Source organism: Mustela nigripes, chromosome 11 (genome assembly GCF_022355385.1).
Source record: "Mustela nigripes isolate SB6536 chromosome 11, MUSNIG.SB6536, whole genome shotgun sequence".
Lineage (NCBI taxonomy): Eukaryota > Metazoa > Chordata > Mammalia > Carnivora > Mustelidae > Mustela > Mustela nigripes.
Window position 1 is genome coordinate 35,855,185 of NC_081567.1, and position 24,382 is coordinate 35,879,566.

Genomic DNA, 24,382 nt, shown 5'->3' on the forward strand with positions numbered 1-24,382 from the left:
TTCAGAGGGCAAATGGTCTGCAGGCTGAGTGTCAAACCCCCTGGCCCTACGTGCAGGCATCTACCATAAAGCCCAGCAAAGAACTTTACAATACACCTGTACTTTTCACCTGTGGCAGGTTTTAGCAGGAAGGGAGAAGAGCTAGGCCCCTCCTTTGTCCCTCCCTTGCACACCACCACCAAACCCTGTCATTCTTCTCTGGCCTGCTCTGCTCATGGCAGCCTGGCATCAGCGGTAATAATTACTGCTTACTAATGCTCCGACATGCCAGGTGAATCACAGACTTCTTGCAACAGCCTGTAAGCCGGGTGCGGTAGGGCATCTGTTCCCGGTGAGGAAGCTTTCCCGTGGTCCCCTAATACCTGAAGCTGGGGTTCAGGCAGAACCTGGATTCTGAACCATACCATATAGCTTCTGGTCCTTTTTGGAACTCTGATGTCCAGAAAGCAGGGAGTATGTGTGTGTAGACAGAGACAAGGTCTAAGGACTTTGGCTGTTGAGGTGTCCCAGATGCCAAGCAAAAAAGAACAAAAAGGTCACATACAGCGAAGACAGAAAACAGAGCTCCTTGGAGGTCACCAGTGATGAAGAGTAGTTTTCTTTCTTTTCTTTTCTTTTCTTTCTTTCTTTCTTTCTTTCTTTCTTTATTTTTTATTTTTTATTTTTATTTATTTTTATTTTTTTTTAAAGATTTTATTTATTTGACAGAGAGAGATGACAAGCAGGCAGAGAGAGAGGAGGAAGCAGGCTCCCCGCCAAGCAGAGAGCCCGATGTGGGGCTCGATCCCAGGACCCTGAGATCATGATCTGAGCTGAAGGCAGCGGCTTAACCCACTGAGCCACCCAGGCGCCCCTCTTTCTTTATTTTTTAAAATTTATTTTTGCAAGGGTAGTTTTCATGGAGTTGGGGGGTGGGCAGGAGAGAAAGGGAGATTGAACAAAACACCCACTTACGGAGTTCTGCTGTAAAGAACAGCAGGGAGAGTGGTAGCTGGAAGGGGTGGAGGGTTGTGGGTGTTTTGTTTTGTTTTGTTTTTTAAATGGGAATAACACAGCTTGTTCTTCATGATGGAAAGGATCCAAGAGAGGGCGCGCAGTGAGGATGCGGGAGCAACATCTCTGAATGAGACTCACGGAGGGGTCTTCCCTGCAAGGACAGAGCGTGGACGTTCACCCAGACATGGGCGGATGGTGGATGACAGGTACAGAGAGGAAGGCAGAAGCAGCAAGAGGCGCTTGTGGGATTTTTCCTCAAGGTTGGTCCCATTTTCTCAGAGAAACAGGACCTGAAGTCTTGCACCTGAGTGAGAAGGTGGGGGAGATGATGAAGGTCTTGAAGAGAGAGGAAAAGATGGGAGGAAAAACAGACCAGGGCAATAGGAGTTTCCACTGTGGGATGTGAAAATAAGATCAGTCAGCTAGATTGTGGGATTTCCTTTACTCCGGCTGTTCCTCTAGTGGGGAGGGTCAGGGTAAGGCAGGCAGGAGGGTTAGATATGCAAGGGAAGGATTATATTGATGGGTGTGAATTCTAAGCTGGGTAATGAGGGAAGTGAGACAATAAAGGGTCAAGCCTTTGGCAGTATCAGTGGGGTCAAGGGAACTAGAGCCCACAGGTCAAATCCAGCTCCCTGGCAATTTTTTCTTTTATTGTGGTAAAATGTACATAGCATAAAGTTTGCTGTTGTCACCATTTTGAAGTGTACAATTCCAGGGGCGCCTGGCTGGCTCAGTTGGTGGAATATGTGACTTTTGATCTTGGGGTCATGAGTTCAAGCCCCACATTGGGTGTCAAGCCTACTTAAAATAAATGAAAATGAAATATGTTTAAAAGTGTACAACTCAGTGGTATTAATTACATTTGCGATGTTGTGCAACCATCACTGTTTCCAAAATTTTCCATCACCCCAAACAGAAACAGAATATTCATTAAGCAATAACTCCCGTCCCCCCCACCCCCACCCCGCCACATGCACCCCGTCAGTAACCTCTGCTCTACTTTCTGTCTCGGCTGAATTTGCCTATCTTAGGTATTTCATGCCAGTGGAATCATACAATATGTGATCTTTTGTATTCTGGCTTCTTTTACTTACCATGTTTTCAAGGTTCATCTGTACTGTAGTATATATTAACACTTCATTCCTTTTTAAGGTTAAATAATATTCCATTGTATGGATAGATCACATTCTGTTCACCCACTCATCACTTGAGGGACAGTGGGTGCTTTGCATTTTTGGGCTGCTGTGAGTGCTGCTGCTGTGAACACTGGTGTACAATTACCTGTTGGAGTCCCTGTTTTCATTCTTTTGGGTATATACTTAAGAGTGGAACTGCTGGGGCTTATGACAGCCTCTGTCAGGTTTTGTATGGCCTCTGAGCTAAGAATGGTATGGTCCCCTCAAGGTGTTGACATCCTAATTGGTAGAATCTGTAAGTTACCTTATGTGGCAAAAGGGGCTTTGAAGATACAACTAAGGCAAGGATCTTGAGATGGGAAAATTATTCTGGATTATCTGGGTGGGCCAAAGGTCATCATAAAAGAGGCAGAGTAGGCAGAGTCGGAGGAGGAGATACGGTAATAGAAGAAGAGGTTGGAGTGAGCCACTAGAGTGGGGTCACAGTCAAGAAACATGGGAAGGGGCGCCTGGGTGGCTCAGTCACTGGGCATCTGCGTTTGGCTCGGGTCATGATCCAGAGTCCTGGGATCAAGCCCTGCATTGGACTCCCTTCTTGCGGCCTCTTCACTCCCCGTTTGTGTTCCTTCTCTCACTATGTCTCTCTCTGTCAAATAAATACATAAAATCTTAAAAAAAAAAAAAAAAAAAAGGCAGTCTCTAGAAGCTGGAAAAGGTAAGGAAAGGAGTCTCCCCTAGAGCTTTCAGAAGGAATGCAGCACTGCTGACAACAAGATTTTATTTTATTTATTTATTTATTTATTTAAAGATTTTATTTATTTATTTGAGAGAGAGAGACAGTGAGAGAGAGAATGAGTGAGGAGAAGGTCAGAGGGAGAAGCAGACTCCCCATGGAGCTGGGAGCCCGATGTGGGATTCGATCCTGGGACTCCAGGATCATGACCTGAGCCGAAGGCAGTCGTCCAACCAACTGAGCCACCCAGGCATCCCTTTATTTATTTATTTTTTAAAAAGATTTTATTTATTTATTTTGACAGAGATCATAGGTAGGCAGAGAGGCAGGCAGAGAGAGAGGAAGGGAGGCAGGCTCCCTGCTGAGCAGAGAGCCTGATGCAGGGCTTGATCCCAGGATCCTGGGACCATGACCTGAGCCGAAGGCAGAGGCCTAACCCACTGAGCCACCCAGGTGTCCCCAGGATTTTGTTTTTAAAATTTATTTATTTTTAAAGATTTTATTCACTTATTTGCCAGAGAGAGAGCACAAGCAGGGGGAGTAGCAGGCAGAGAGAGGAGGAGCTGACCACAGAGCGAGGAGCCCCAAGTGGGGCTTGATCCCAGGACCCTGGGATCATGACCAGAGCTCAGGGCAGCCACTTAACCTGACTAAGCCACCCAGGCACCCCAGGATTTAATTTTTTTATAAATGTTAAACTATATTAAAAAATATTTTATTATTTGTCAGAGAGAGAGAGAGACAGCACGTGCTCGCACAAGCAGGGGGAGCGGCAGGCAGAGGGAGAAGCAGGCTCACTTGGAGCAGGACCCTGGGATCATGACCTGAGCAGAAGTCAGACGCTTAACGGACTGAGCCACCCAGGCATCCCCAACAGCAGGGTTTTAGTCAAATATAACCCTTTTGGACTTCTGACCTCCAGAGAATACATTTGTATTGGTTTAAGCCAGGAACTTGGTGTTAATTTGTTACAGTAGCAATGGGAAAGTATTACATGCCCTTTACAGAAAAAGTTTGCTGACCCTAATTTAGAGCAGGAAGGTGACCGAGAGAATCAGGGGTGGGGGCTCTACAGGGTTTTGCAGGGGGCACAGTGTACCGATTTTGGGAGTCCTGGGAATGGGGACAGCCTGGAGTTTGAGGAAGTCTTGTGTCACTTGGGCAAAGAGGGCTGAGTCTTGGGAGGGAGCTGGAGTGGGGTGGTAGGTGGAGGCTGCTATGGTATTTCGGGCCTTGGGGGAGGGGCAGCTGAGACGGGGGCGGGGCCAGGGGGGAAGGGGGCATCATTTCGGCAGCTTTTGCATAAATGGGGAGACCAGTCTGAGTGACAGGGCCCTCAGGGGGAACGAGTTCCCTAAGAGAAGCGTAACTTCTCCCGGTTCTCATTCATTCATTCCTTCATTCCTCCATTAAGGCATTATAGACCTGACTCAGTGTATAAAGTCATGTGGCCCTGTATCCTATTTGCCCCTCCAGAAGTCATCATTTCCTGAGCACATTTCCTGCCCCATACTGAGACTTCCCAGGGACTGGGATCTGTACTTAGAGAAATTGCCCAACATGTTGCTTTAAGGATCGGAGAACATGCATGCAAGGTTGTCGCAATATCTAGTAACAATGATAGTTCCTAAAGTAACAGTAACTTCTTGCGATTAGTGGGAATATTTTAATTAGGAGGCGCGATTTGGGCGGAACCTTGAAGGCGGATGGGATTGGGAAAGGCTGTGGGCAGGAGGGAGGACATTCCAAGGCAGGCGTGGTCTTCCTGAGCCAGGGGCCAATCCTCCAGGAGCCAGGGGAGGGGACGTGAGAGGGAGGACGGAAGCTAGCCGCCACAGCGTCCCTCCCTCCTCGCCCCGGGCGGCCACCCGTAGTAGAGAGCGCACCCTGGTGGAGGAGCAGTCCCTCCCTCACTGGCTTAGCCATGAATGAGAAGCTTCGGCCCTCCGCCTCCTGCTGTCCAGCCTCCCCGCGAAGGGGGAAAGTGGGAGGCTGGGTAATAGGGGGTACTAGGCAGCAGCCATCAGACCTCCGGGCCGCGCTGGCAGCCTGCCCCCGGGGCCGCTGCCGTCCTGGCCAGTCTCCACCCTTCACTCCCCCAACGGGGCCCCCGTTTCCTAAGGCAGCCCCAGGATCTGAGGCGCCCGGCGCGCCCCCCTTTGCTTCCTCCTCCCCGGCTCCGGGATTCCCAGGCTCCGGAGTCTGGGCTGGGCGGCCAACTGGGCAGGCAGGGAGGGAGGGGGCTGGCTGGCTTCCGAAGTCGGCCCCAAGTTACATGTGGGAAGAGGTGGCTGTGACGCAAGTTTCCAGGGGGCCCTGGGCTCGGAGGGAGCGCGCCAGAGCGGCTCCTCTCCATGCAGCTGCAACCGTGAAAAAGAAAAAGCCCCGAGCAGCACCCCAGGCTGCCTAAGCCGTCTTCGTCGGGCCCAGCTGCGCGCCCTCTGTCCCCGAGAGCCGCCGAGTACGGAGACCCTGCATCAGGCAGTCTCTGCCGGACCCCGGACGCACAGGCTAGGCTCCCTCGCGGTGGCTGGCCTTTTTTTTTTTTTTTTTTGCAACGCTTGCCAACCTGTCAGCTGATGGACCTCATCACCCATAGTGGCGCATGTAGCTCGGCCGCAGCTCGCTCCATTCACGCCGCGCCCCCCCAGCGGGCCCACGGCCCCCGGCTCCTGGTGCCGGTGGGGTAGGCCCGCAGACCCTGGTCGCAACCAGCCCCCGGGGCCGGCGCCCCTCTTGCCCGGGCCTCGCGGCGCCCGGGGAGCGCTGCAAATAGTCCTTTGTTTACATGCAATTCCTTACTCCGCGGAAGGAGGCCGGGGGAGTGCTGAGTTTTCACCAGCTGTTTCCCGCCTTGAAACAGACATCTGATCAGCTGCAAACACACACACACATACACACGCCCGGGGAGGCAGGCCGGAGAGACCTCCCTCCCGCCCCTCCCGCCCGCCTCCCTCCCCTCGCCGCCGCCGCCGCCAGCATCTGGGACCGGCCGTTTCTGCACCTCCGTCCGGCGCTGCTCTTTGATTCGGATTTCCATCTTGCATTCTCCGGCGGACCGCGGGACCCGGCTCGTGCAGAGGAGGGGGGCCGATCGCTATGGAGTATTTCATGGTGCCCACTCAGAAGGTGCCCTCTTTGCAACATTTCAGGAAAACAGAGAAAGAAGTGATAGGAGGGCTCTGTAGGTGTGTACTCCTCCTCTCCCCCACCCCCTTCCCATGATTGCAGCCCCCGGCCAGCCCGCCTGGGCTGGCGCGCGTGTGCGCACGCATGGCCCGCGCTGCCGACCCCGCTCGCCTTTCTTAGCCGCCCTGGGCCGCTACAGCCCCGCGCGCCGGGCTTGCGCTGCCGGGGGACCCTCCTCCCCCGGAACATGGGGGCCCCAAGCGGCCCCGGTCACTTTTGTCCACTGCAGGCGGGCGAGTCGCGACGTTTGTAAATTGCAAACAGACCCACGTGGTTCTGCAGCAGTCCCGGCCATGCTTGGTGCTGGTGGCTTTCCCCCCCGCGTTTCCTCCTCCCCCTCCTGCGGCGGCTTCCTTCCTCTCCCTCCTTCTTCGCTGTCTCCGGGTGCTCCCCTCCAAGGGGACTTGGGGGGCCCGGGCCACGCGTGGGGCCGCGGCGCGGGCGGCTACAATGCAGCCACGCCGCGGCTCTGGGCGCGGAGGGGGGGGATCGGGGAGCCGGGTGATGTGTTTGCAGCAAGCGGAGCTCTGGCGGGGTTGGGGGGGCGTGCTCGAGTGGGGGCGCGAGGATGGGTGGGACCCGAGAGGCCGGCACTACCAGCCCGGGGGCGCCGCGGACTCCGGCACGTTGGCGGCAGCTCGCTAGCTTGCCGCCCGCGCCCGGGCGCTGTTTACTAGCGAGGCCTGGACGTGACTCTGCAGCCCTCTTGGAGTAGGCGGACCTCGGCGCGCAGCCTCTCGGGAGCTGTAGTTCCCGGCTCCCCGCCGGAGTGGCATTGTGGGAGTTGTAGGCGCCTCCCGACCACGCTTTCCTCGCACAAAGCTCGGCTCCCGAGGGCTGGACCGGCCAGGCAGGCCCGGTGGGAGTGCTTTCTGGCGAGGGGGCACCGGACGCCGCCCCTGGCCTCACGAGGCCGCTGCCTGCCGCACGCAGGTCTGGGCTGCAAACTTTCCCATCTCACGCCCCTCCCCCCCCAGCCGTAAACCGAAAGCGTTCTGTCTCGCAGCCCGGTGGGTGCGTGGGTGGGTGATCCTAGGTCGGAGGCCCTCCCCAGGAGCCACTTCCCAGCTCTGGCCCGGGTTGCTCCAGATCCACCCTTCACCAAGGGTGATGGGTGTGTGCACCACTCTTGCATCCCGTTGCCCTGGACACTTGTTAAAAGGTACATGCCGCAACTTCAATGGCCAGAAGGGCCTGGGCATCTGCACTGGACATGGCCCACGGGACATGGCAGTGCTGCATCTGGGACTTTCCTGTATGCCCAAGTTTGGAACCCACAGGCCCCTTAGAACCATGCTTCTGGAGCGAAATGGCTCCCTAGGGCTGGGGCCACGTGCTCCGACGCCCGGGGCAGGCTGGGCGGGGATTGAGGGAGGAGGAGCCCGGGGCGGTGTGGCCCAGACTGGTGGACACTGACACCAAGGGCTGCAGAAATCGGGTTTGGGGAAGGTTGCTGCGCATGGATATACACACACCCCAGCTTGCCCTAGGGCTCCTCTACCTTAACAGTTTTCAAGTTCAGTGTGGTGGGCAGCCAGGGTGGTAGCCACTTTGCGGACTGGCCCTTCCAGAAGGTCTGCCGGGAGGACCTACCTGTAATAGGTAAATAAAAAAAATTGTGGAGCTCTTAGTATGTTTTAGGAACTCGTTCTGCTAGATTTTTCTCACTGAATTTTCATACTGTTCTCAGTTAAACGGCCTTAAGATTCTCATATGGGATGAGGACACAGGCCTGAGAAGGGCAAGTGGAAGGGCTGGGACTTAAATCCTGATCCCAGAGCCCTGCTCCTACTCCTAGTGGCTGGTTGCTCAGAGAAAGGCTGGATGGGGCTATTTGGGCCTGATCCTGGGTAGGCTTGGGGACCTCTGGCTGCCAGGCCTAGGACTTTGTTGAATCCTCTCTTGGCCTCTGAGGACTCTGGCTTCACTGTCCCTGTCCCAAGCCCTGCTTTATAGGAGTCCAGCAGTCTCTGGGGATCTGCTCAGCCTGCCTATCTGTGAGACAGTTGTAAGCCCGTGCAGTGGGTGTGGAGTTGGGCCCTCTGGGTTTGTTCATTTTCAGAAGCAGCTATGGGGTGAGGTGGTGTGTAGACTGGGTGGGACATTTCGGCTGTGTGGACTGGCTCCTGAGGCTGGCGGGCTTTGGCTTCGTTCCATTCCTCAGGGACTAGAAGGGCTCCCTCCCTCTCTCATCGCTCTCCCAGGCCCACTGGAGGGGGCTGTACTGCACAGCAGGCACCGGTGTGGGTCCTGCACCCTGCATTACCCTCCTAGCCCTGCTCATGCCCAAGCTGGGTAGTTTTGGACCTGTGTAATTGCACTGCTCTCCCCTTCTGTAAAATGGAGCACCTGTGAAGATTGGCTGTGTGTCTGGAAAGCGCCTGGTGTCTTTTACAGTAGCCCTCAAAACTCGTAAAGGCAGGAGGATTGTGGTCTTTACCTGCTGCGCTTGGTGGAGGGAAAGAGACCAGTTCCTGGGAGGGAGAGACAGGGCCTTTGGAGTGTGTGCTGAGTCCCTAATCCAGAATGTATATGGCACCTACTCTGTGCGGGAAACTGTGCAGGAGCTGTCCTAACAGCTCAGAGTCTGGTGCTGAACCACGTAAGTGAGATCGTGGGATCTCCTGGAGTCTTGGGTACAACCTGGAAAAACAAGGCATCCTTTTTTTCTCAATTTCTTTTTTTCTTCTTCCATCTCTCTCTCCCTCCCTCCTCCTATCTTTTTTAGAACCTAAGGATCATTTTTCTTTCCTTCCTTATTTATTTATTTTAAAAGTTATTCTCTGTGTCCAATGTGAGGCTTGAATTCATAACCTCCAATATCAAAACTCTCATGCTCTACTAACTCTGCCAGCCAGGTGCCCCTCCCCCCATGTCTTGTAAATTTCACCATGACCCTATGAAGTGAGGTAGTAGTCCCCCATTTTACAGGTGGGTAAACAGGCTTTGGGAGATGAAGTGCCTTAGCATGGGGTTCCGTGGCTAGCAAATGGCCAGGCTGGTTTGTACTTGGACACAGTGCAGGGAGCTCCCTCTGATCTGAGGGGCCAAGGAAGCCATAGGGAGGCGAGAGGTGTTCCTGATGGGAACAGCCTGGCCATGCTCTGTTCAGAGCTGAGGGCAGGGGTGGCAGGCTGGGCAGAGTGAAGTGTATGGATAAAAGCATTGCGACTGGGTGAAGGCCCTGAGCTGCTTCAGTACTTGGCCTTGGGGATCCTTGCCAAGGGTCGCTTCTTCCCTCCTGTCCTCCTCTTGGGTTGTGGAAGAAATCCCATGTGGGCTTTCCCACTTCTCACTGTCACTGTTGAGTGGCAGGTGTGTGAGTGACTTTGGGCCATGGAAAATGAGAGTTCTCCGTGGCTAATCTGAGGCTGGAACCAAGTCTGGGGGTATAGGTGGATGGGGACTACTTGCCTTTGGGCTGGGCAGGAGAACAGGTACAGGTCAGGATTCTGCCTTGAGTGTGGTCACTACTATAGAGCCTCTGATTGGTATGCTGATGCTATTCCCAGGGGGCCGTCTGGGGCTACTCTGTATTGGGGTGGCAGTCTCGGCACCCATGGGTGGTACCCAAACTGTTCTTGGCCGTTGGCTGCCCTTCTGGAGACTGGCTGTCGGAGGGCAGTTCGGGAAGGAGAGAAGCAACAGACGCTGGGTGTCAGTGGACCAGGTTCCCTTCTCTGCTCACCTGCCAGTCTGAAGTTGGTGTGGAGGGGTCGGAGGCCCTTACCATTCCTGTAAATCACCTTTATGTGCGCGAAACTCAGAAGTGCAAGAAACTTTGAGGTATTTGCAGAAAAATCCCCTTTATCCCTATCTAGTAGAGTAGCTAGAACAGTCCTCTGTTGCAGGAAATCTGGTTGGTCAGCATTCGGGAGCCCTGGTTGGCCAGCACGCCCACCAATCAGGACCCCTGGTTAGCCATGATTCCACCGGTCAACAGCTGGTTCGCCATGCTCTCGCCAGTCAGAACCCCTGATGAGTCAACATTCCGCCAATCAGAACCCCTCGTTAGTCGACGTTGTATTAGAGAAACTCAGCTGAGTTTTTGAGTATTAGAGAAACTTGGAAACCTGTAACTTACAGGACTATTTAGGTGAGTTATCCATTAGGGCCTTGGTAGCAGTCCGTCATGAGGAACTGCAGCTTTGGGGTGAAGTCTGTTTTCTGCATTAGGTTCCCTTGTAGCTGGTTCCTGAACCAGGAGGCTGGGCGGATGTACTTGGTGGCAAAGGGAGCAGAATGGCTGGAATGTTCCGAAGAGCCAGGATGAGCGGGCTCCTGCCCCCTGCCTGGGTCCTTTACTCTCCGTTGGTGTCCCTAGTTCCTGGGCATCCTGGGGAGAAGGATGGAGCTGAGGGTCTCCCGGGGCAGAGATTTTCATGGGCGGCCGAGCTGGCTTGTTGGGGGAGGTGGGACTGAACTCTGGTTTCTCTGTGGGTCCGGGGGAGTTGGTAGGACTTGGATAGGGGCGGGGGGTGGGCAGTGGGGGCTGGAATGTGCAGGAGCCTCGCTGCCCGCACCCTGCTCCTCCTGTCTTTCATGGTGGACTTGGACAGGTCACTTTAGCTCTGTGCGGTCCCACTCTTCTCCGGGAGGGGCAGGGACACTATCTACTGAGACCATACATGGGGCTCTGGTAAGCGGCAGCCGCTTCGTGAGCCATCAGTGGAGGATATCATCAGCAGTTGTAGGAAAGCTGGGCCTTGGCATCTGCAGGTGCCTGTTGAACCCTGGTCTGGCTGTCTGACCTTGGTGGCTTGGCCTCCTCTGGACATCTCACCCCACCTCTTTTTTTTTAAGTAAGCTCTATACCCGATATGGGCCTTGAACTCATGACTCCAAGATCAAGAGTCATAGGCTCTTCTGACTGAGCCAGCCAGGCTTCTGACCCCCCTCTTCATCTTCTTCTCCCCCTCCACCTCTTCTGTAATCCACCCTCCCACCACAGAGGGTCTGGAGGGTACATCCAGACCAGGGAGCAGGGACTAGGTTCTATTCCTCACCTCCCCCCTCCCAGTCCCCTCGCCCCCCCACCCCGCCCCGCCCCCCCGCTAAGGGCAGGCAAGCCACTGTGTATCAGATCTCAGGGTGGCATCCTCCCTGCCACCCCATTGCCTCCACTGTCGGGGCAGGGAAACTGGGATGAGTGAGGTGCCTCTGGCCTAGAATTGGAGCCATATGACTGGTAGTCTGATTCTAAGACTCTGGCCCTCATTCTGAGCCCCAAGTCTCATCTGTGAAGAAAGGGTTGTGGCCCCCTTTCGAGCACTGACACTCCAGGGCACCAGGAGGAAACTGCATCCTGATGGAGGGGGTCCAGGGAGGGCTTGGGGGTGCTGGCGGAGGAGAGGGCTTGTCTGTGGACCCCCAGCTAAGGCTGATGTGGACTGCCTCTCTGTCAGGAGAGAAGGCCAAGGCCCAGGAAGGGACAAGGGCAAGTGCAGGATCCTGCAGGCCTGGAATGGGACAGATGGGGTAGGCAGGGTAGGGGGGGGATGGCCAGGAAAGGTCTTGGTTGTCTCCAGCTCTCACAGATGGGTTTCTGACCTTTCCACCTGGGGATGGGCATGGGTGCTTGGGCACCTCTTTGAGCCCCGGGTCCCCATCAATGGAATAAGGCTGCCCATAGTCCTTTTCCCCACTTCTCTAGAACAAGGGGTGTGAGCTCTCTTGGCCCAGGCCTGGACCAGGTCACCCCAGGAGGGCCCCTCAGGAAGAAGCCAGGGCTGTGGCTTTGGGTGGGGCCGGTGGCCTCTTTTGGGAGCCCAGCATCTGGAAGTCATCAGGCCAGGGGCGGGGGAGTTGCAGGAGAGGGCCAGGAAAGGGGGAATGCCTCCTCTAGGCCACACACAGGCCCACCCCTCGGGAGCGGTGGCATTGGGCCCACAAGCCCCACTGCTGTCTTTGCCTCCTGCCAATGCCTCTGGGCCCACAGCCTCTCCCCCTTCCACTGGCCGCCTTCTCTCTCACCCTGCTGGCTGCTGCCCCTGTAGGATGCAGTCACTTAATTTGCAGTAACATTGCCGACTGCATGCTGGGAGCTTTGCTTCGCTGGCACTGGGTGGGTCTGCCTCGGGGTTCGTGGGCTTGGGGGGGAAGTGTCTCCAAGAGCGCTTGGTCTGATGCCCCTTCTTGGAGTGAGGGGTACCTGTCTCATTTTTGAAGTCTCAGCCCTGTCTGGGGCCAGGCTGCAGGAGGGATGTGCTCCCCAGTCCTCAAGAGGGCAGCGCTGAGGGAGGGTGGTCCAGGTGTGTAATAAGGAGCTCAGAAGTGTCCCAGGGACAGGTGTCTGCACTTGGTCTTAGGGCCGTTGGTATCAGAATCACAGAGATTCTTGGTAGCCATTCAGGCTTCAGGGCCCCACCCACACAGGCCGGCCAGACACTGGGGCTGGGACCTGGGGGCTTCTCAGAGTATACTACTCCATCACCCTCCTGGTCTGCGGTAAGTGTAGACAAATTCTGCACCGGGAGGGAATGATAGCTCTACTAGGGGCCCTCTGCAGAGGGATTGGAAAGACAGGGTCCCGCCAGGGCAGGGCACAGAGGGTACCTAGCCTGAGTCTGTCTCTGTCCTCCTCCGCAGCCTTGCCAACATTCCATTGACCCCTGAGACTCAGCGGGACCAGGAGCGGCGGATTCGGCGGGAGATCGCAAACAGCAACGAGCGGAGACGCATGCAGAGCATCAACGCGGGCTTCCAGTCCCTCAAGACCCTCATCCCCCACACAGATGGAGAGAAGCTCAGCAAGGTGGGCTAGGGCCCGGAAGCTTCCTGGAGGAAATGGTGGGCTCCGGTGGGGAGAAGAAAGTGAGCCTTGGCAGAGGCTGCCTGCTAGGGTCCCTAACGCGTCCCTCCCACCCCCAGGCAGCCATTCTCCAGCAGACGGCAGAGTACATCTTCTCCCTGGAGCAGGAGAAGACCAGGCTCCTGCAGCAAAACACACAGCTCAAGCGCTTTATCCAGGTAGTGCCCCTCCCCCCACCCCTGTGGAGGCCCCGCTGCTGTCTCAGTGCCCTGCTGTCCTCCTGGCTCCCTTTCCCTTGTTTGGCCTGTCCTGGCTCCACCGTGGCCTTGGACTTCGATAGGGTTAAGGGCTGCATCTTTCCCACCAACTTGCCTACTGCAGCCGTTTGCCTTCCTGGGCCTCAGTTTACTCATCGGTCAAGTGCAGTGGGGTGGGCTCTGGAAAGCAAGTCCATTCTGCCTCCCTGCCTGGCCTTTGGCCATTTTTTGGCTTTGTAGAATGGGGCTCCATAGTGCCGGTGCACCTGGGCCAGGCAGGCTTGGGGGTTATGAGGGGTCCTCTGACTTCGCTGCTGTTGGTGGTGCTGTTGGTAGTATGGGGGCACACTCACTAGCCCCTTGGGGTCCCCAGGAGCTGAGCGGCTCATCCCCCAAGCGGCGGCGGGCCGAGGACAAGGACGAGGGCATCGGGTCGCCAGACATCTGGGAAGACGAGAAGGCGGAGGACTTGCGCCGGGAGATGATCGAGCTGAGGCAGCAGCTGGACAAGGAGCGCTCGGTGCGCATGATGCTGGAGGAGCAGGTGAGGCTCCTGGGTTGAACAGGTATTTGCAGGAGCACCTCCCTTGTTCCGGACCTACGAGTTTGGGACCCAGTGGGGACCAAAGCAGACAGCTCACTTTCCTCAGGGTCACTGTCTGTATGGGTGGAGGAACCTTAGTCAGAGGATCTTACACTGTAAAAACACAGCTGTGGTCCGTCTGGGGCGCTCAGGTCACGATGTCGTGGTCTTGGGATCCAGCCCCATGTGGTGCTCCCTGCTCAGTGGGGAGTCTGCTTGTCCCTCTCCTTCTGTAACCCCCTGCCCCCCACTTGTCTGGGCAGGCATTCGCTCTTGCTTGCTCTCAAGTAAATGACTTCTTTTTTTTTAAGATTTTATTTATTTATTTGGCAGACAGAGATCACAAGTAGGCAGAGAGGCAGGCAGAGAGGGGGGAAGCAGGCTTCCTGCTGAGCAGAGAGCCCAACTCGGGGCTCTATCCCAGGACCCTGAGACCATGACCCGAGCCGAAGGCAGAGGCTTAATCCACTGAGCCACCCAGGTGCCCCTCAAGTAAATGACTTCTTAACAAAAGACAGTAAGATAAAAACACAGCTGTAGGGGTGCCTGGGTGGCTCAGTGGGTTAAAGCCTCTGCCTTCGGCTCAGGTCATGATCCCAGGGTCCTGGGATCGAGCCCCACATCGGGCTCTCTGCTAAGCCGGAAGCCTGCTTCCTCCTCTCTCTCTCTGCCTACTTGTGATTTCTGTTTGTCAAATAAATAAATAAAATCTTAAAAAAAAAAAAAAAACACAGCTGTAATAAAAACCACATGCCAGGGCGCCTGGGTGGCTCTGGGTTAAGCCGCTGCCTTCGGCTCAGGTCATGATCTCAGGGTCCTGGGATCGAGTCCCATATCGGGCTCTCTGCTCAGCAGGGAGCCTGCTTCCTCCTCTCTCTCTCTGTCTGCCTCTCTGCCTACTTGTGATCTCTCTCTATCAAATAAATAAATAAAATCTTTAAAAAAAAAAAAAAAAAAAAACCACATGCCAGCGGTGGGCACCAGAGAGGCGGACTTGGGCTGGTTGCAGAGCGGCTGCTCCATGGCCTCTCTGTGGAAGTGACTTTTGCTGAGGTTGGGAGGTCAAGTCTGGAAGTCAACCATGCAGAGAGGGGAGAAGGGTGCTCCGCCCGGAACAGCCTGGGCAGGGACCTGGCGGTAGGAGGAGAGTGCGGGCGAGTGGGCGGCCGGAGAGGAGATGAGTCATGGCGAGCCCAGCAGGCTGAGCTGAGGACTTTGGTCTCTACCTTGAGGGTGGCCGAGCGCCATACTAGGGCTTGGCGGAGGACAGAGCTTAGGGTGGCCTGCCTCAGCGGTCCCAGGGCTGGTCTGGCGGTGAGGGGAGGTGCCAGGTTGTGGTCCAAGCCCTGCCCTTGAACCTATTGCCCTGCCCCCAGGTGCGCTCGCTGGAGGCACACATGTATCCGGAAAAGCTCAAGGTGATCGCCCAGCAGGTGCAGCTGCAGCAGCAACAGGAGCAGGTGCGGCTGCTGCACCAGGAGAAACTAGAGCGGGAGCAGCAGCACCTGCGGACCCAGGTGAGCAGGAGGCGTCTGGGAGGGGCTCTCACCTGAGTATCCGTGCCCCTGGGCTTCGGTGGGGTGACTCAGGGCCTAAGGTGACTGGTTTCCAGGTGCCCTGCAACATTAGGGCACTGAAGCCTTGTAGTGGCCCTTGGAGGCCTGAGTTCTTACTCTTCCGATTTTACTGATGGCAGAGTTGAGGCACAGAAAGGTTACATTGTATGCCCACTTGTGATCCTCAGGGACTTGGCCGTCTAAACCCAGCGTCTACACTCCTGACAACCAGTGTGTTTTTCTTTAAGATTTATTTACTTTTTTTTTTTTTTTAAAGATTTTATTTGTTTATTTGACAGACAGAGATTACAAGTAGACAGAGAGGCAGGCAGAGAGAGAGAGAGGGAAGCAGGCTCCCTGCTGAGCAGAGAGCCTGATGCGGGACTCGATCCCAGGACCCTGGGATCATGACCTGAGCTGAAGGCAGCAGCTTAACCCACTGAGCCACCCAGGCGCCCTAAGATTTATTTACTTTAAAAAAATTTTTTATTTACTGATTTTAGAGAGAGTGAGTGAAAGGGAGCACGAGTGTGGGGAGGGGCAGAGGGAGAGAGACTCCGAAGCCGACTCCCTGCTGAGCGTGGAGCCTGACATTGGATTTCATGACCCTGAGATCGTGACCTAACCTAAAATTAAAGAGTCGGATGCTTAACCGACTGAGCCACCCAGGTGCCCCTCAGCCACGGGATTTATTAGATGTTGAAGTGCTTCCTTTGTGCTGGAGAGCGGGGTGAGGGGGGCACGGGATCTCGGATGGCTTGAAGTGTCTCTCTGAACCTTTTTCCTTCCTTTTTAAAATAAGAGAGGTGAAGCACAAACTGGCTGGCCCTCTGAGTGAAGGAGTTCAAGGGCTGGGGTGGCTGGCAGAGGCTCTCTCAGAGCAGATGGTTTTGAGGGCTGTCCTTCTGTGAGCGACAGAAGGGAAGGGGCAGCTCCTGGAAAAGAGACTGAGGGCCTCTGTCTTGCAGCTCCTGCCCCCTCCGGCCCCCACCCACCACCCCACAGTGATCGTGCCCGCGCCACCCCCTCCCTCCCACCACATCAACGTCGTCACCATGGGCCCCTCCTCGGTCATCAACTCTGTTTCCACGTCCCGGCAAAATCTGGACACCATTGTGCAGGTACCTGGGCTTGAGGATGGGTTCTCTTGTGGGAACAGGCCCCTTTGTGTCCATCCCCGCGTCTCCCTTTCTGTGTCTGTGGTGGGAGGCGGCTCCAGAGAAGGTTTTGGGCAGAAAGGAGGGGGTGGGCAGCATGCCCTGGAAGACCCCGTTCCTTCCCTCTGTGGGATTTGCTGAGAGGGCTCTTTGCTCCCTGAGAGCCCTGGTGTCAGGCTTCTCTGCATCCAGCTCTTGGGTTGGTCTAGAGCTTCCCCTTAGCTCCATCTCCCAGGACCCGGGGCGGGGTGCAGGTGGCAGCGGCTGGGTGGGAGACAGGGAAGCCTCCAGCGCAGGAGAAAGAAAGGAGATGATTGGCTCTGTGGGTCAGGCCCAAGGTTTCTGCTGTGCCCACCTTCGCGTGGTGCCCCTTGGGCAACCCAACAGAGTCACAAAGAAAGAAAGAACCAAACCAGAAAACCCCATCAACCCCTGCAACTGTAGTTTCACATAAACCCAGTAAATTGAATAATAAAGTTAATGACAGAGACCTTGCATAAGTGAATGGGCACTTTGAAATATATCCATGGGGGACGCTTGTGATTCTCCCGAGGAGTTTTTCAGCTTAGCAGAGGAGTTCCAAAGGTTGGGCGGGCCAGCCGCTGTCTTGCCAGGCTCACTTGTGGGCCTTTCTGGGGTGTGTGGGGGGGGCTGGGAGGGGATGGTGGCTGTCCGAGTGTCCCCAGCAGCCCTCATCACAGCCTGCCCCCCCCCCCCCCGCCCCAGGCGATCCAGCACATCGAGGGCACCCAGGAAAGGCAGGAGCAGGAGGAGGAACAGCGGCGAGCGGTCATCGTGAAGCCAGCCCGCAGCTGCCCAGAGGCCCACGCCTCTGACACCGCCTCCGATTCGGAGGCCTCAGACAGCGACGCCATGGACCAGAGCCGGGAGGAGCCAGCAGGGAACGGGGGGCTTCCCTGACCACCCCCCAGCCCTCCTCTCCCTTCCTGGGGCTGGAGGGGGCCGGGGGGGGCAGCAACAGGGAGCGACGCAGGTGAACGAGTGAGGAATTTTTACAAAATTACGACGTCATTTGGGTCTCTTTTATGACCTCTTTTTCAATACTGTAAATCCACCTTTGAGTGAAGCCACCTGGCCTGAGGTCCCGGGGACTGGGGTGGCAGGAGCTCGTGGGAGCACCGGGACACCTGGGGCTGGGCCTCGCCCCGGAGGCTGGGGGAAGCTGACACAGCCTGGCCTCTCTCCGCCAAAAAGCATTTTTTCATTTCAACGTGTTTTTAAGAACAGGGAAAATCAAACAAAGCCCCAAGGTATTCTGCCCTCCCCAGAGCCAGCCTGAGACCGTCAGTTTTTGACTCTTTCCCTCCTCTTTGTTTTTTTTCCTTTCTCCTGTAAGCACTTACATGGGTTGGGGGTCTGGCTGGGTCGGGGCTCTCTGGGGGCCCGGGAGTCTACAGTGCTTCTCGGTTGGGGTTTGCTGCTGCCCTTCTCCCCTCCCCTCCCGGCCTCGGCTCAGCACGAGGATTTGCCACTCCCCATCACCACCCAGCCCCACCTCTCCCTCCGGATTTCCCATCTTCTACCCCAAAAATGTCTTTGTCTCTCTCTTTTTGTTTTGTTTGTTGTTGGTTCTTTTTGGTTTTGGTTTCGTTTATCTTTTTTGTTTCTTGTTTCTTGGTTTTTTTTTTTGTTTGTTTTGCTTTTTTATTTTGAAAATTTTTTTTCTTACAATTTTGAGGTCTTTGTGTTCAAGGAGAAACTATTATATTTTGTTAAGAAAGTGGGGGGAAAAACCAAGAGGCCACCGTGCCTTTATAAAGAAACAAAATAAAGTTTGTACTTTGTTTTTTAGGTCCTGTGTCTTCTGGGTGTGTGTTGTCCTGAGGAGCTGGGGAAGGCTCCTGGAGTAGAGTATGGGGTGTTCTTGGGGCCCCCCGGAGGGGACTGGGTGTGCCTGAGTGTGATGACTTCCCTCAGCTTGTGTTGCAATGAGCAGTCAGGGTTCCAGACTCCAGGGTTCCCAGGATTACTCCCTCAATCGTGCAGAGACGGGAGATGGTGTTGGGAGTGGGAGGAGTGTCTCCCAACTCCTTGGTGGGAGGCAAGGAGAGAATGAACCACCAAGAAACAGGTTCCTAGGTCTTAGAGAAAGGACACAGGATGTTCAGGGGTCCTGGTTGTCCCTGGGCTTTGCCACTTCCTCATCTTGTGTAACCTCCCTGAACCTCAGTCTCCCCAGCTACAGAAGGGAAGGGAGTGTTACCTCCTGGTGTGGTGTTAAAGAGAGCAGGTCCTGGAGTCTGTCTGCCGGCAGCCAGTTCCTTCTTGGGGGAGCCCGTTGATCTCTGAGCCTCAGTTTCATCATCATCTGAAGCTGGAAGTCAGTGGGCAAGGGAAGTTTGCCTTGTTGGTTAGGGTGGTGGACCTTAAAGTCTCTTAATCCTCTGTGCCCAGAGAGAGCTTTACAGACTGCTCCCCTTGGGGTGCCTGGGTGGTACAGTCGGTTGAGCAGTTGAGTGTCTGACTCTGTGTTTTGCCTCAGTTAGTAATCTCAGGGTCATGAGATCGAGCCTTGCATTGGGCTCTACGCACAGTGTGGCATCTGCTTAGGACTCTTTCTCCCTCTACCTGCCCCCCCCATGTGCTCTCTTCTCTCTCTCAAATAGGTAAATAAATTAAAAACAAAAAAACCCAGATCACAAAAAAACACCAAAAAACCCCTCAAGTGTTCCCCTTTTTCTGCTTTTTGTCATGTGTGCATTGTGACAGGTACATGGGCACTGAGGCCAGAGAGGAATAACCACTTCACATCTCACCCCACAGTGAATGCCTCTAGACACCAGCTTGTTGAATAGAAAGGGAGGCAGGAGCCTGAACTTTTTTTTAAAGAACTTTTAATGTTTCTTTTTTTTTTAAAGATTTTATGTATTTGAGAGAGAGAGAGAGAGAATGAGAGAGAGAAATAGAGAGAGCATGAGAAGGGGAAGGGTCAGAGGGAGAAGCAGACTCCCCGCCGAGTACGGAGCCCGATGCGGGACTCGATCCTAGGACTCCAGGATCATGACCTGAGCTGAAGGCAGTCGCCCAACCAACTGAGCCACTCAGGTGCCCCAAACTTTTAATGTTTTTAGGTGAAATTCACATAAGTTAAAATTAAGTATTTTATTTTAAAGATTTTATCTATTTGACAGAGATCACAAGTAGGCAGAGAGGCAGGCAGAGAGAGGGGGAAGCAGGCTCCCCACCGAGCAGAGAGCCTGATGTGGAGCTCCATCCCAGGACCCTGAGATCATGACCTGAGCTGAAGGCAGAGGCTTTAACCCACTGAGCCACCTAGGCACCCCAAATTAAGTATTTTAAAGTGAACAATTCACTTTATAGTGAATGAATATAGTATATTCATTGTTGGGTAACCGACACCTCTATCCATTTCCAAAACCTTTCGATCACTTCTAAATGAACTCTTTACCTCCTTCAGTCTCTCCCCACTCCTCTCTCCTCCCAGCCCTTGGCAACCACCAATCTGCTTTCTGTTGGAGTTTTTAAAGATGAATGTGTTCTAGAATTTTAAAAATGAAAGTGTGTAGCTTACTTTTGCTAAAAGTCACACCTTTTAGTTTTTGGTTCTATGAGTTTTAACAAATGTGTAGAGTTGTGTTAACTATCACTACAGTCCTCAGTCCTCATCCTCATTGTTCCCACTGTCCCTTTGTAGTCCAGATCCTGGCAACCACACTGATCTGTTCTATAGTTTTGCCTTTTCCAAAATGTCGTATAAATGGAATCATGCAATGTCTAGCCTCTTTACTCTAGCTAGCTTCTTTCACTTAGCGTTATAGCAAATGTTCCTTTTTTGGGTCTATACCGATGAATTTACTTAGTTACATTAAAAGGCGTGTCTGAGGGGAGGGGCTTACCTAGGATCTGGGTGGGGACGCCCCTTCCCAAGGACCAAGGAGCTACCCTTTCAAAAGAGCCAGGTGCAAAGCGCTTGGGACAGGTTCCATGCAGCTCCTCAACGCAGAGCTCCTTCCATGCAGAGCCTCAATAGAGGGCGCTGTGGGCCCAGTGCGCCAGGCCCGGCGAGGGCGGAGGCTCCGCCTCTTTCCGGTGCTCGCGGGACTGTTCAGTTCCTATAGGCCAGAAGAGGAACTTGGGGGCGGGGCAGGAAAGTCCCCCTCCTCCGATCCTCTGGCGCGCCTGGCGACAGTAGGCGGTCTCCGCAGCAGGCAGCGGAAGTCAAGGGCGCGGAGGCGGCCCCGCCCTTTCCCGGACACGGCCGCCCCGATCCCGCCCCCTCGGTGCGCATGCTCCTTGGCGCCTCAGGCGGCCTTGAGCGCGCTCCCGCCAGCCTGCACTCTTGGCCCCGCCCCTGTCCCCGCCCCCCGCGGTCTCTCACGCACGCCTCGCACGCAAACGCCGCAAACGTACGGCTTCCGCGTGTTCCCCGCGCAGAGGCGCTCGCCTACTTCCTCACGCGCCTGAGGGGGCAAAGGACGCGCCCAGGTGTCAGTGCCGTAGCCGGCGAGAGTCTTAGTGGAAGGAACAGAGCTGCAGTGAAAGGAACAGGTGACGTTAATTTTAATGACATGTTTGATTTTTAAGCCACAGCATCCACAGTGTCATCTCAGAACAGGTGACGAATGTAAGAAACTATGAAGGAAATACCTCATTCTTTTCTTCCTGCCGCGTTTGTGAAGCTTGTCTGCCTTGGCCATGCCTATGTGGGGTCAGCAGCCACGCACGGGGCAGCGACAGGGTCCAGGGTCAGAAGCCACGAGAGGGACAGTGACAGGGGTCTAGGGTCAGCAGCCACGAGAGGGACAGTGACAGGGGTCCAGGGTCAGGAGCCATGAGAGGGACAGTGACAGGGGTCCAGGGTCAGGAGCCACGAGGGGACAGTGACAGGGTTCCAGGGTCAGCAGCCATGAGGGGGACAGTGACAGGGGTCTAGGGTTAGCAGCTACCTGTACAGTGGCCCCAGTCCAGATGACCACGCCACCTGGGGGCCAGGCCCAGTGGCCTGGAAGGCTATGGTGTCCTGCAGGCTTTGCGCAGGCTGGCCTGGGAGGAGGAATAAGTGGAGAAGATGTGGGAGTGGGATGGCATAGGACATCCAAGGCTGCTGAGAAGCTTGGACTTTATTTTTCCTGAAGGGTTGGGGGCCTAGGAGGGACAGGATCAAGGCAGTGTTCCCACAAAACCTCTTTACTGAGGTATCACATCATACACGCTCAGAAGAGGAGCATAGCTTAAGTGTTTAGCTCCATGAGTTTTCACAAACTCAATATACACCTGTGTACCCAGCACCCCACCAGGGCTTCAAGTGTGTTTTTTTTTTTTTTTTTAAGATTTTATTTATTTATTTGATAGAGATCACAAGTAGGCAGAGCAGCAGGCAGAGAGAAGGGGAAGCAGACTCCCTGCTGAGCAAAGAGCCCGAGGCGGGGCTTGATCCTAGGACCCTAGGATCATGACCTGAGCCTAAAGGCAGAGGCTTTAACCCACTGAGCCACCCAGGCGCCCCAAGTGGTTTATTTTTTTTAAAGCTTTACAAATTTTTGTGGAAACAACTAGGTGTCTAGGGAGGTACTGTGCACCCTTTACCCAGCCTCCCCAGTGTTATGGTCTTGCATACCTCAGGTCCAGACCAGAACCAGATGATTGTGCCCGGTGCAGCGCACCAGCCTTACTCAGTCACGTGTTACCAGTTTTATCTGCTTGCGTTTGGTATGGTTGTTGCTGGATCGTTTTACACCAGCCGAGTCGGAGTTGCTTTGCATCTTCACCGGCCGTCAGCATCATCAGACTATGCCTGCATCTCTTCAGCCTTTCTGGTGGGGGTGGAGTGAAATCTCACCACCATTTTCATTTCTGTCACCATGGACTAGTTTTGCCTATTTTAGATCATCCTACAAATCGTATAGTATTTATACTCTTACTGTCTGCCTTTCTGCCCAACACAATGTCTCTGAGTTGCATTTACAGTTTTCTGTGTATCAGCAGTTTATTCATTTTTTATGGCCAAGTATATTCCGTTGCATGAATACATACCACAGTGGATTTAGCCTTTCACCTAGCCATGGACGTTTGGGTTGCTTGTGACTTAAACAGCTATCATGAATATATTTTATTTTATTTTATTATTATTGTTTTTTTTTTTTTTTTTTTTTTTTTAAAGATTTTATTTATTTACTTGAGAGAGAGAGCATGAACGAGGAGAAGGTCAGAGAGAGAAGCAGACTCCCCATGGAGCTGGGAGCCCGATGCGGGACTCGATCCCGGGACTCCAGGATCATGACCTGAGCCGAAGGCAGTCGTCCAACCAACTGAGCCACCCAGGCGTCCCATATTATTGTGTTTTTATTTTTATTTTTATTTATTTTTTTTTTTTAAAGATTTTATTTATTTATTTGACAGAGAGAAATCACAAGTAGATGGAGAGGCAGGCAGAGAGAGAGAGAGGGAAGCAGGCTCCCCGCTGAGCAAAGAGCCCGATGCGGGACTCGATCCCAGGACCCTGAGATCATGACCTGAGCCGAAGGCAGCGGCTTAACCCACTGAGCCACCCAGGCGCCCTATTATTGTGTTTTTAAGTAGTCACCACATCCAGCATGGAGCCCAACATGGGGCTTAAACTCATGATCTGAGTTTAAGATCAAGAATAGGACACTTGGGGTGCCTGGGTAGCTCATTCGGTTAAGTGTCTGCCTCCGGCTTGGGTTGGATCCTGTCCTGGGAGGGTCTGGTCAGCGGGGAGCCTGCTTCTCCCTCTGCTGCTCCCCCTGCTTGTGGTCTCTCACCCTCTCTCTCTCTCTCTCTCTCTCTCAAATAAAGGAATAATTAAAAATATTTTTTAAAATGTAGGATGCTTAACTAAGCCACCCAGGTGCCCCTATCATGAATATATTTTAATAGATATTGTCACCCCAAATAAATTGTGCCAATTTCCCCTTCTACTGTCATGTGTGTGAAGTGGTAAAGTGGCAGCGGAGGAGAAAATACATCCTGAACACGTATCATTGACCCTCTTTGGGTTCTTGGGGAGGGGACTGGGCATTATTGGTTCCTGGTGGCCTCTGTTGGGCTATTTTAAGGGTGTCTGTTGGGGATAAACCTCATGGAAATGTATGTCTGCTGATGTTCTCAAGGATCATTAAGTTACGCTGTGTCCTTCTTATGAAGAAGATCCTTGGAAGAAATTCCTGTGGAGTCTCAGTATCAGAAGTCATTTCATTTCTCCCAAGCAGTTGGTTTGTTCTTATTTTAAGGACACTGTGAGTTGGCGAGTGATCAAGTTACACACATGTGAGGGCCTTACGTATGCAGTGCCATTCGTGTTTGTGTCAGCCTTACAAATGGCTCCTTTTTGTGTGCCGGCCTTGGTGTGGTTTTCTTATACTCTAACTTTCAGTTCTTGCTTGCTTGTTAAACTTTATGAGTACTCGTGAGCCGTCTTCATGCTTTTCTGGCACAGGGTGGGTTCTCATAAATAAATGCCACATATGCCACTATTTGGGGCATCTTTGGCAGGGGAGGAGTCAGCCCCGCTCTGCGACATTTGAAGGGTTGTCTGGTGGAGGTGGGAGCCTTCCTGTGGCCTCAGCCTCCTTAGCAGTTGATGAGCTGGCTTTAGAATGGCTTCGGACAAGTATGTAAAGCACAGGGAAATCCTCTAGCTGTCTTTGGAGCTGGCTGGCCTGGCCATCTTTCACCTCAGACCTTGTTGGTTCTGGCTTCATCCTGTCCCACCCGAGCCCTTCCAATTGTCCCTTCTTTATCTAGTTGCCTCCGTGCTTTCCTGGATGGCACTGTACTGTGGCATTTGCCTTTATCATTCTCTCTGAAGTTCTGCTTGCCCTCTCTTGGCCCTGCAGGTCCTGGGCTAGGTGTAGAGCCAGTACCACCCCGTGTCCTGGTCCCCTCTCTTCTGTGGCCCCGCTGAGTTGCAAGTTTCTGGTGTTGATGGACAGGAGCGCATGCTGACCAAGAGGAGGGTAGGACTGCGGGGTGCAGGGCCTCCATGCGGCAGCTGTAGAAAGGAATGTCCTCCCTAAACC

At 54.1% G+C, this 24,382-nt stretch overlaps 2 protein-coding genes and 1 long non-coding RNA gene across 10 annotated transcripts in view; 2 read left to right on the plus strand and 1 right to left on the minus strand.

The window, feature by feature from the left end:
- The window catches only part of TFAP4 (transcription factor AP-4), a 34,756-nt gene extending 16,583 nt beyond the window's left edge, over nt 1-18,173 (plus strand). For 2 of the 7 annotated variants that reach the window (XM_059415456.1, XM_059415458.1), the window contains exons 4-10: nt 1,077-1,202; nt 12,646-12,811; nt 12,928-13,026; nt 13,439-13,609; nt 15,025-15,165; nt 16,173-16,325; nt 17,088-18,173. In XM_059415456.1, the coding sequence (XP_059271439.1) occupies nt 1,189-1,202; nt 12,646-12,811; nt 12,928-13,026; nt 13,439-13,609; nt 15,025-15,165; nt 16,173-16,325; nt 17,088-17,282 (939 nt within the window). In that variant the 5' untranslated portion in view covers nt 1,077-1,188 and the 3' untranslated portion in view covers nt 17,283-18,173. Of the gene's footprint in view, nt 1-1,076; nt 1,203-4,556; nt 6,057-7,469; nt 7,660-12,645; nt 12,812-12,927; nt 13,027-13,438; nt 13,610-15,024; nt 15,166-16,172; nt 16,326-17,087 lie in introns of those variants that run through there. The other 5 variants (XM_059415460.1, XM_059415459.1, XM_059415454.1 and 2 more) reach the window with 4 other exon arrangements.
- LOC132026953 (uncharacterized) lies at nt 17,715-20,385 on the minus strand. 2 transcript variants are annotated; one of them, XR_009407041.1, is made up of 3 exons: nt 20,240-20,385; nt 18,586-18,696; nt 17,715-18,463 (listed from the first exon to the last, which is right to left on the minus strand). It is a non-coding gene; the product is annotated as an uncharacterized LOC132026953 (long non-coding RNA). The 2 variants fall into 2 exon arrangements; XR_009407040.1 differs by having other exon boundaries at nt 17,715-18,696.
- A 339-nt stretch (nt 20,386-20,724) lies between these two features.
- Nucleotides 20,725-24,382, plus strand: part of SRL (sarcalumenin) — a 44,291-nt gene continuing 40,633 nt past the window's right edge. Inside the window, exon 1 of the mRNA XM_059415463.1 lies at nt 20,725-20,891. The gene's annotated coding sequence lies outside the window, so the exon portion shown is untranslated. The remainder of the gene's footprint in view (nt 20,892-24,382) is intronic.